Source organism: Diorhabda carinulata, chromosome 6 (assembly GCF_026250575.1).
Source record: "Diorhabda carinulata isolate Delta chromosome 6, icDioCari1.1, whole genome shotgun sequence".
Lineage (NCBI taxonomy): Eukaryota > Metazoa > Arthropoda > Insecta > Coleoptera > Chrysomelidae > Diorhabda > Diorhabda carinulata.
Window position 1 is genome coordinate 21,027,088 of NC_079465.1, and position 12,086 is coordinate 21,039,173.

General features: G+C 31.9%; 1 protein-coding gene across 3 annotated transcripts in view; it reads right to left on the bottom strand.

Moving 5' to 3' along the window:
• Positions 1 to 12,086, bottom strand: part of LOC130894943 (heterogeneous nuclear ribonucleoprotein U-like protein 2) — a 28,552-nt gene that overhangs the window by 4,009 nt on the left and 12,457 nt on the right. For all 3 annotated transcript variants that reach the window (XM_057802000.1, XM_057801999.1, XM_057802001.1), the window contains exons 10-13: positions 7,737 to 7,887; positions 4,695 to 4,844; positions 3,304 to 3,444; positions 2,888 to 3,174 (exon numbers count right to left, since the gene is read on the bottom strand). In XM_057802000.1, the coding sequence (XP_057657983.1) occupies positions 2,888 to 3,174; positions 3,304 to 3,444; positions 4,695 to 4,844; positions 7,737 to 7,887 (729 nt within the window). The remainder of the gene's footprint in view (positions 1 to 2,887; positions 3,175 to 3,303; positions 3,445 to 4,694; positions 4,845 to 7,736; positions 7,888 to 12,086) is intronic.

A 12,086-nucleotide genomic window follows, 5' to 3' on the forward strand; every position in this document is an offset into this window, starting at 1 on the left:
TAAAACGTTCGGTAAAAGGGACTCATAATTTGAAACTGGAACTTGTTGGGCATATCGATGTACAGTGTTAGAAATGAAATGAAATATTACTAGAAAAATAATTCACTGAGATCAAAATCCCGTAATACATAGAAAAACAATCTTACTGATAATTATAAAGGGGCTTTGAAACGTATAATAAAAAAAAATTGACGTGATGTACCATGTGATTTATATATATATATATATATATATATATATATATATATATATATATATATATATATATATATATATATATATATGTATATGTTGTGATTAGGGTATCATGTACACAGCGACCCAAAGGATTTCTTACTATGTCACTGGGGATACTCAGGTGTTTAAAGCTCATTTGATAATACCACTCCTTTAAGAAAGTTCAGGATTTGAAATGGCCGTAGCTACCAAAAATCTTCATTTCCTATTTCATATGCTCCCAAGAGAACTGCTCTAGAGTACAGAAGTGTCTCACACTTTGTAAGAATGTGGATAGAGGTTTCATCCTCTACGTAATAGAATTTATATGTTGTACTTTCTGTTTAACATAGTGCCTTCAGGTGTCCATTGAGAAGTCTATGCCTCCACAAGACTACTGTTAGTGATTGTAGATTGTTCTTACCTAGGTTAATGCATTCAAAAGATCTTCCTTGTCTCATGCTTGTAGATTATTCCAGGTTTTTCTATATCTACCTTTTCTTTGTCTATTGTGCTGAAGCCAATTACATAAAGGGTTTATTCACTCTTACTTTAAAAATTTTACTATTTCATTTTCCTCCACTCCAGTGTGTACCAGAAGCCATTAGAGGGTAAGTTTATTCTTTTTGCCTAGCTGAATGAACTTGTCCAGGCGTTTCCAAAACAACTTAGATCTTTTGCAATTAGGTTAGAGCACTAATGGCTGCTTGGCTATTGGTGAAGATTATAATCTCCCGTTTGCGATAATTTCTTTTCAGATTGATTTAGATACATTTTTCAATTGCATATTTCTGCCTAAACAAATACTTAGTTCATTGGTCAACCTTTCAGAGTATTTGGTTCTGAGCCTGAACACTCCTATTTCTGTTTTGTAGCCATGATAGGCTTGTCTGTCCATTACTATCATGATGTTTTGATCCCACTTGCTTCTACAGCTTAGTTTTAATGTCAATTTTTTCTATAAGTTAAACTTTTTCGCTATTTTATCTTTATCTTCATGCTATAGATACACTAGGTCATCAGTAAGTGCCCAGCAATCACATATACGAGATTCAAACAAATATGCAAGCTTTATAGTTTGTTCAGAGACGTTAGAAAGTGCCTGATTAGCTTTTCAAGAACATTGGTCTTTGCTAGTTTCAAGTGAGGCGCGACATGCCTATTAGGTGGCCCATAACTATGAGATAGATAGATAGTTAGATAAAAGTGAGACATACTTCGATTATGGACGTGACACAAAAAAAGAAGAGTTTACTACTGAGGGTTGATGTAGAAAGAAGTTCCTCGAAATTTCATTTGCACATAAAAAAGAATCTTGAATTTGGGTCCTATAAAATGACATTTTTCTGAAGAATCAACCTTTAACCTAAAAATAAAATAAATATTGATTGAAATGTGCCATAGACTATAAAAATCGAGACTTTGAACATAAAGTTATGATTTTTGTTTTGGAAATCAGTCAAAAGTAGAGTCCTCCGTGAAAGAAATGAGATATTCCATCCTGAAACTAAAAGTCAAATTTCTGGTATCCGTTAAGGGTCGATATAATGCGGTTATACTTTATAGATGGTACTGTTAATATTTAAGGAATAATGTGATCATGATCAAAAAAACCTTGTTTTGGGAGGATTTTATTTTCCAGCAAGACGTCTCAAATGTTAAAAATAGCATTAAATGCTTCAAAGACAACATTCTATTCTAGAATGAGTCTCAAGCATCTTTAACCTATCGAAAATTGCTCTATGGCACAAAATGGGAAACAGCGAGAATTGAAAAACATATTTCCAGAAAGATTCAGCACACGGGATTGTCAAGTGCAATAACCCAAGAGAATCCACGCCGTTACCAAAGCTGAAGTCGACGTAATGCAATGGTAAAGTTTCATTAATGTTTTTGAAAAGTTGTTTGCCTAAAATTTACTCATATATAATTATTATTTATTTTTTTTTTAAATATGTTGGCCAAATGCTTTATTAAAAAGAGAAAACCATATTTTGGTATGCTGGGTTAATTAAACCGGGACAGGGCTCGTAGATTACTGAAATTTTTGAATCTTTACCCATGTATATGATTTTAAAATATTTATAACCAAATATAAACAAACTATACAATTTCCTCAGATGAATTTGGAGGAAGGTAGTGGCATGTATTTGGAATTCTGGAATCCCACTCGATTTATGATGATGATATAACGTTTTTGAGTTAAACCCTGTCAACATTGGAATAAATATTATGCTTATAAGTTTCTTATTAGCACTGATTGAAAAGTGTGATACCATTTGATAGCAGGATATTTCATTAATAGATCAATATAGTAGAATTAAAAAATATAAATTTTCAAGTATATTATCTCTCTTTGGCAACAGAAAATAAAAGAAATTAAAATCGGACTTAAATGGTAAACAAGGCATACTGAAAGAACAGACTCTTGGAAGATAAAAGAATTCGTACGCAAAGCTTAATTGGGAATATAGAAAATAGTGATATCTTCAGAAGCAACTTACACACCTGAACCAATCTGACCGACAGGAAGAGACGGAAGGAAACATTGTCACCATACTAAAGGTATGTGCAAAACAGAATTCGAGTCACTAATAAAAAGTTACAAAATGGAAGAAAGTCCAAAAGGTGAAATCAAAAATTAAAACCTCATTTTTTTAAATTTTGTTACCTGATTCCAGTTTCCCTGTTGTCCGTAACTATTCCAATTATTACCGTAGCCTTGCCAACCCCCTGAATTATACTTGGACCAATTTTGGTTTGCACCACTGCTCCAAGGTTGGGTGTAATTCCTAAAAGTTGGTTGATTCCAACCAGTACTTTGACTTCGGTTTCCCCAATTACTACCGCCACTATTACCCCAATCACCACCAGAAGATCTACTACCATATTGACTCCTCCTTCTGTCATAACTACCTTGACTGTAATAATCTCTCGACCTCTGATTGTAGCTGCTTCCTAAAAAGCAAAAACTTCTTTATAATCACAAAAATAAAGTAAATGTTCGACTCTATATTTGTTCGTGTGTCCTCTTAGATTCACTTAATATGCAATTTGGATTAGATGATATTTGATCTGAAGACTTACCTCTCCAGTCACGGGATCTTGAATCATATTTCCAACTGCTACCACCTTCATCTCTCCTTTGTGGTCTGTCCCATCTTCTACTTGATTGATATGACTGTTGGTATCCACTCCTTCTTTGAAAGTGTCTTCCCTGATCATTTCCTGTAAAAGTTGCATTAGTTATTTAATTATTTATTCATTTGGTATTTATTTACACAACAACAAAACAAATGGGTTTGAAAATCAATCCAAATTAGAAGAAGACGTTATACTGCACAGAAGACTAAAAATGGTAACGGAAATAGATGAAGCATTAACATTAGCCATTATCCTTAATAATGTCCCCGAAACAGGGCAAAAACGCAAACTCTGTCGAAAGTCCTGGAAAAGATCACCACTACGAAGAATAAACAACAAATCCAAAAGATGAGCCATACAATAAATCAAGCACTAGAAGAAAAGAAATTCTGCATATCAGTCTTTTTAGATGTTAACCAGGCAATCAACAAGGTTTGGCACACAGGTCTTGTACATGAAATCAAAAACTCTCTTCCAATCACATACTTTAAACTGTTCTTATCTATGCGATAAAGAGTTGAGAACAAAAATTAATGAAAACACTTCCAATATTCATCCAATACAAGCAGGCGTACTACAAAGGAGCGTCTTGGGGCTATATCTACCAGCAAATAATGAAACCATTACGGACACCTTCGCCGACGACACAGTCATACTTAGTAAGCAACGAAAGACCAGTTGCAGCCTTCAGGATTTCGCAGATATATTAAAATGACATTCAAACGTGACTGAGCAAATGGAAAATCAAGACAAAGCTGACTAAGTGATCTTCACCATAAGAAAATACTATTGCCCCCCAGTTTGTATGAACTATGTACAAAAACCACAACCTACTAACACAAAATAGGTACACCTATACACAAGACTCATATGGAAAGACTTTATCGTTAAAAAACGCAAACAAATCGACTTGAAAGTAAATGATTTTGGTAATTGGATGTATGGTATCGAACTCTGGGGTTGTGCAAATAAATAAAATATAGCCATTGTACAGAGAAGCCAGTCCAAAATACTTCACATAATAGCTGATGCACCATGTATGTGTACTATACAAATACTTAAACTTCATTTTTGTCAAATATGTCATGAAATAACGAAGCACGAAAAATCATGAACGACTGGCTAACCATAAACACGTTACTCGTTCCACAGCCACAAGACGGTAGAAGACTACAAAAAAATTGGCTTAGAAAACGGTAACGAGGATTTGTCGCTGGAGACGACCTCATCACACGCCATAATAGAGCTTATATGCTCTGAAGCCATTCAGTTAACTCAAAAAACTATGTTTTGATTGCTAATAAAGTAAAAAAAATTAGTACTCAAGTACTTACTACGGTTATCTCTACGTTTGTCTGCTGGAAATCCAGCTGCTCTTCCAGCTTCATTGTACTTCTTGATTATCTCTTTTGCTTCTTTTTCATCAACACCAACGTAAGAAACTTCTTCTAACCAGTCCCCAACTACTGGTAACACCATAGCAGCTAAAAATTGACAAAATGAAGAAACATCTACTACTTCTTATACTATTTTGATGCATTTTTTTAAGTAGACTTGGTGGTATAAAATGAAATCACAAACATTTTTTGCACACACAAACAGTAGATGTGCAAATTTTGACATTTTTATGTATCTGAATAACCAATACATAAATCAGAGTATGAAGATTAGAATATAAGAATGAAAATTAAACATTCTTTTAGTCTTTGATAGACCGTATTCATCTAGAATTGACTATATAACATCACGCTTCGAGCTGTACGGTAAAACTAAGCTTAACTAGACCCAAATATTAAGTATAACACCGTCCTCAAATAAATTTCGAAGACTGTTAAATTTTTTAAAAATGTCTAAAACATTTTTAACGTGTAAGATCAAATTCTGAGGATGTACAGTACAAAAGATTGAGAAACGTCGACGATTGAGACGTTCTTCTGGAATATATAATACAAATTCGTTGTGGCATATAGCCAAGTGACTAGTTGTTTTTTTCTGGTATAGGTTGTATTAAAAAATCCATATCTGTACATGCTGACACTTCGGATAAATTATGTTTGTCAACATGTACGAGGGTAATTTAACGGAACAGTGATTTTCGCTACGTTGATTATACACTACCGGTCAAAAATTTTTGCCCACTCCATAATTCATTCATTGACTTTCAAAATAATACACTTTTCATATTGTCAAACGAAGGCCGAATCGGTGTCTTACAAACCATAAATAATAGTGTCCGTTATTTTTTTTTACTTTATACGATTGCATGTTATATGTTGTCGATAAACGCGACAAGTTAAAACTTACTGATTTGATTATTATCATCTAAATATGAATTATTCCTCCAATGTTTATGATTGTAGTTTAGTCCCATTTAGCGCTTATGCTTTGGCGATAGAAAACGTTTAGGGCAGCCTCGAAAAACCACAACAGCTGAAGATAAACGTTAATGTGATCAACGACCCACGCTCGAATATAGCAGCTAGATGGTAATAGAGCCACCTTTTTAAGACGTCAAAATAAACTTGAGAGGAAGCAGTGGCCTAAAGATCATAAATTGGATAAATGTTGCATAAAGAATGGGGGAGAGTTTTATGAAGTGATGAGCCAAAGTTCGAGGTTTTTGGGTCTAAGAGATGAGTGTTTGTTCTTAAATCCATGTCTAGTCTCGAATATAAAACACGGCGGAAACTCGGTGATGGTTTGGGGATGTTTTAGAGGAAGGAAAACTGGAGACCTGGTAAAAATTGAAAGTATTTTGAAGAAAGAAGGGTATAAAAAATATTAAAAGAAAATGTAGTACATTCTGACTAGCACCTGATATCAGTAGAAAATTTATCTTCCAGCATGAGAACAATACCAAGCATTTGTCGAAGTTGTGCAACTATATATGTTCTTCAAAATATAAATATCAAAATCAATGGTATCACATAAACTATAGGATAGACAAATCTTTTGACTGGTAGTGTACGGATCAAAATTTTATATACTTTAGTTCTAATACTTTATAAAGAAAACTGTTTTCGTTGTAGGAAAAATTACATAAGCTATTTGCAAGTTTGATGCCACGATTGCTTCATGCTGATCAAAAGTTCGCTAGCATTAAAAATACGTTTTCAAACGTAATCCAACGAATTTTTCCGTCGATATATCACAGTAGATAGAACTCGGGTGCACCATTATACCCCATAAACAAAAATACAGTCGAAACAATGGAGTTCATAGGAAAGTAAAAAAAACTGTTTTATAGCCAATAATGTGATGGCTACAATGTTTCGGAATAACTGGTCAATATTATGATTATGATAAAATATTTTCTTTTCAGCTTTAGTCACTTTTCTGTCTAACTATCCTCGTACTTATCAACAGTTGTGATAATTTCTTCTAAAACAAACAACTGACGTACTTCAAACAAATATGAATTTGAGGCGAGTAACTTAGTAGGAAAACCGTTTGAAAAGTTGTTACCGGAATGTTTAAACGCGCATGCGTGATTAGGGAGCCTCGGCCCTTATATACCGCACAACTCCGCTTGGTGCACGTACCCGCTTTCGCTTTGTCGTTTATGCCTCACTTGGCAGTTATTAAGTAGTAACCGAAGAGTTATATTTTATTTCTATTTTAGCTTTAAATAAAGGAAATTGTGTTTAAGCGTTGTTTCCCTTATTCTACCTCAGAAGCTTCATGACCCTAGCAGCAAATACCCATACCAATCAACTGGCTTCAGCGTATTTTTTATCGTCATACTGACCTTGGAGTATTTTATTTTCTTCACTTACGCTACCCGGAGCAAGTGGAGCTTACTACAATAAAAAACTGGCGCCCAATGCAACCTACTACTTGAGCTTTGGCGTCAAACCGTTACGTAGCGACAAAAAAACGTTTTAAAAGCTTAGAATTCATTTAAAAGTACCAACAAATATAAATGAAATTGTTTCTTCGATATGGTGATGTTCCGATAACTTTTCTAAAGGTCCATAACTACACTAACATAAGTTTTAAAATGTTTATTGTTACCATTCACTTTATTTTTTTTAAATGCATCAAAATATTTTCAAAATTTATTATACAAAGTGTTAACATCTTTTCATTTTCTAAACTAAAGCAGCAAATAATTTACAGAGTTATGGATTATTTTGAGTTTAAATACCATGAAAAGATGAAAACTGTCAAAATAGAGACATTTACATTTTCAGTTAAATATAATAAAACAAATATAAGCACTAAGCACAATTTACAAAGTTTCGGATTTTTAAAAAAATTGTAATTATTTGCATATATTTGTTTATTGTTGTTTAAAAAAAATTAACTTGACGTGTACTAAGAAATCGTTATTTTATAAAAAGAAATATAAATAGTGTCATCCAACACAAATATACCTTTCATTCCAAGAATAGTACTATCAGGGACCTCTTTCAAAGCTTGACGTCTAGCTTGTTCTTCATCTCCAACTACAACTATCACGGCCTTTCTCTTGAAGCCCTCAAATGGCCGCATTTTACGGCTTTGTGCTGATGCGAACACGTTAGTCTGCCACAAGCCTCAGTATTATAATATTGATCTCAAACTTTTATTATTATTTTATAAAATTAATCACTAACCGATTAACAAAGGCTTTTCGTTCACGGGGTAAAATTATTTTATTTTTTGTATGTGGGTTATATCAAAAAATGCTGTTCTAAATCGTAAAATAATTAAAATCTTTAGTTATAAAAACTAACTATATCAGTAAATACGAGACTTCAATAATATGGTTCCATGTAGTAATCACTAATTTATTAAGTGCTCAACGCACATTTAAATGATAAAGTATTTTGTATTTCAAGACAAGATTAGTATAATAAATGCAACACAATGGGCAATGCAATGCAAGATGCAATACAACATGCAGTGCAATGCAAAAAGCAATACATCGGGCAATGCAAGATGGAATACAACTTGCAATGCAAGATATAATACAAATGGCAATGCAATGAAAGATATAATATTTATTAATCAAAAGCTTGAGCAGATGATTGTTTTATACAAAATCTCCCACTTGCAACATTATCGATTTGGTGAAATATTTTTTACGCCCAGGTTGCAATTCTAGGGAAAAGTCTAATTACTTTTCACGTAAAAACCAACCTGTTCGTCAGGCTCCAAAAGCGAGGTAACAGCAGATATTATTGCCATTTTTTAATATTTAATTTTTAAATCGATCATAAAAAATCAAATGAAATTTGAGGTTAGGAAATTGTATAATTTACTATTAGAATTTTTTTAGGGCAGTGGTAAGAGACTCACATAATGCCAAACGACGTAACATATAAATATATGAAATCAATCAAATGAGAAAGTCGTAGCTGAAACAGAAACTTATTTTCAGGATAGGGAACAATACTTCTAGTCGTTTCACTCTCAAAGAAAACTTTCTTGATAAATAAAAATAAATTTGGCTAGAAAATTGTATTGCTTACTAGACCGGTGACTTAAGTGATGTGTTACTGTTATGATATTAGCAACATGTTATGATCACCCTATATTCTTAATCCTAAAACCAAAAGCGATGGAATTAATAAATTTTCAGAAACAATGGCTCAAGGAAACATGTCAAGAGTTAGACAACCCTTAACATACCCCACTATACCAACTTACCAAATTGGAAGGTATTGATATCTATATGTAAACATGAACTAAGAAATTTGTGGAAAGGAATCGAAAATTTTTCAATAATGAAAGATCCAAACAGTCACTATCCACAAAAATTTATGAAAAAATTTTCTACAACCAAAATTTGTATTTTTTGTTAAAACGTAGTTTTGTAGTACTATAAGTAAAATGACATCGATCCATAACTTTTAGACCCTAATTGTTAGTTCGATAAAGACATAATAAGATTTTCAAATAAAAAATGTTTCAAACATTTCATTTGAAAAGGGATAATTGTGATCAACGAAAAATAAAATTATTCAGCTATTTAGTGGATTGGCTGAAATATTAAAATCGACATTAAGAAATACTTAACACACTGTTTATACTACAACTTTACCGACACTCACAATTACACTGTCGAACGCGCGTAGACTGAAGGTTATGAAAACATTATCTATTATGTTTATGGAAATATTCTTGCCAGGAGATGAGACCACCAGTTTTCATGTTTTCGTTTTCTTAATGTGTGAATTGGAATCTCTGGAACTGTTGATGCTATTCATGCTGAACACACTGTTTATACTATCACTACACCAACACTCACAATTACACGCGCGTTTCGATAACCAAGTTATCGTCTTCAGAAACAATGTTTATCTTCAGTCTACGCTCGTCCCACAGTGCAATTGTGACTGTTGGTGTAGTAGTAGTATAAACAGTGTGTTCACCTTGAGTATTCAAATACCAATTCAGATGTATTCTATTCGAAAAGTGATGGTCTCGTCTCCTGGCAAGAATATGTCCATACCTAAAAATGATAGATAATAAAGTTGGGTTCCTATACAATTTTTTTATTCACAAGAAATGCTTAAATTACCTCTTAGTTTTTAAACAATTTCAACTGGTTAGGGATAAACTACACTTTCGTAAAGCTTTTAAGAGTACATCAGATAAATTATTTTTAAAAAATCCGTGGTTACAATGGACTGAAAAAGATTGTGATGGTATTGATATTGATACAACAAACATTTTTGATATAACCCACATAATTATATTCGAATATATACAGCTTGCAGTTGACAGAAATCCAGCACACATTTAAAATTTTACTTTACCATAACACAGACCCTGTATCTGTGTACGTGACGTGTAACAAAAAGTGTACAGCAACACTTTTAATCCAAATAAGACGCCCCGGCAAAGGAATAAACTGCCATCCTTAAATATTGATATTTTCGAGTTGACGTAGATCGATTGAAGTCGTTGGATCCTCTTGAAGATTATAATAACTACAACTTTAACATAACTGATTAATAAGTCAATCTGTCAACTACATTCCGTAAGGTTCCGTTTAAATTTTTTAAAAAATTACGGTTACGTTGGTAGGGGTTTCACAGGTCTGGATAACTTGAACTATAAACTATTTTCCCCAATAAATAATACTTTAACAAATTGAATACTGAACAATCAATTGTTCATTTTTTATTTTTATTTTATTTATTATCGTTTGTTTTAGAGTTATTGGTCTATTACTGTTATAAACTTTCAGAATAAAAATTTTGTTCAGTCTACTACATAATTTTTGGGTTATTCGAAATAGAAAATATCACAAATATTCTTCCATATTACAAGTCTCTACAAATATTCTTCCATATTACAAGTTTATACAAATATTCTTCCCTATTACATTGTGAAATAGAAAACCGTCGTATTAGTCTTCCCTTTATTTCTTATCGTTTAATCAAAACTTTTTGGTCCCATTTCTGTTTGAAATAAAAATTTTGTTCAGTATTTTTTGACTGGGTTAATTCAAAGTACAAAACATCACAAATTTTATTCCATATCATAAGTTACGATAACTATTCTTCTCTATTACTATTTTGAAATGGAAAAACAGTTTCATTTATTAAATATATTTTCCTTGTATTTATTATTGTTTATTTTAGAGTTGTTGTCTATTCCCGTTTAAATAAACTTTCAGAATCAAAATTTTGTTCGGTGTATCACAAATATTCTTTCATATTACATTGTCAAATAGAAAACCGTCATATTAGTTTTCCCTTTGTTATCGTAGTAATTGCATATTTACAGTTTATTCTCTGGCCCATTTATATTTAAATAAACTTTTAAAATCAACATTTTATTAAGGATACTTCAATTTCGGGTTGTTCGGCTTGTTCAAATTACAAAACGCTACAAATATTTTTCCATATTACAAGACAGCTGTATGAACAAATCATAAAATTATGTTCAGTCTAGTGTATTTTCTGGCTGTTTGGTTTGTTCGAATTACAAATATTCCCCCCATATAACATGTCACTACAAATATTCATCGCTATTACTATTGTGAGATGGAAAAATCGTTTTATTTAGTATTAGTTTTCCCTGTATTTTTATCGTTTATTTCAACTTTTTTCGTCCGTTTCTGTTTAAATAAACCTTTGAAATCAAATTTATGGTCAGTGTACTGCATTTTTTGGCTGTTCAGTTTCATCTAAATACAAACATTACAAATATTCTTCGCTATAACTATTGTGAAATGGAAACATCGTTTTATTTATTGTATTAGTTCTCTATGTATTTTTTATCGTTGATTTCAACTTTTTAATTGTTATTTTATTAGTTTCCCTATATTCTTATGAAAGGGTTTAACCGTTTTGGTTCATTTTTGTTTGAATAAACTTTTAAAATAAAAAATTTGTTCAGTTTCATCGAAATACAAATATCGCAAATATTCATCTCTATAACTATTGTGCGATGGAAAAATTGTTTTATTTATTGTATTGGTTTTCCGTATATTGTTTATCGCTTATTTTAACTTTTTTCGTCCGTTTCTGTTTAAATAAACCTTTGAAATCAAATTTATGGTCAGTGCACTGCATTTTTTGGCTGTTCAGTTTCATCGAAATACAAACATTACAAATATTTTTCCTTATAACTATTGTGGGATGAAAAAATTGTTTTATTTATTGTATTATTTTTCCCTGTTTTTTTATCGTTTTTTTTTCAACTTTTTCGGACCGTTTCTGTTTAAATAAAGTTCCAAAATTAAAATTATTTTCAGTGCACTGCATTTCTGGGTTTTCAATTTCATC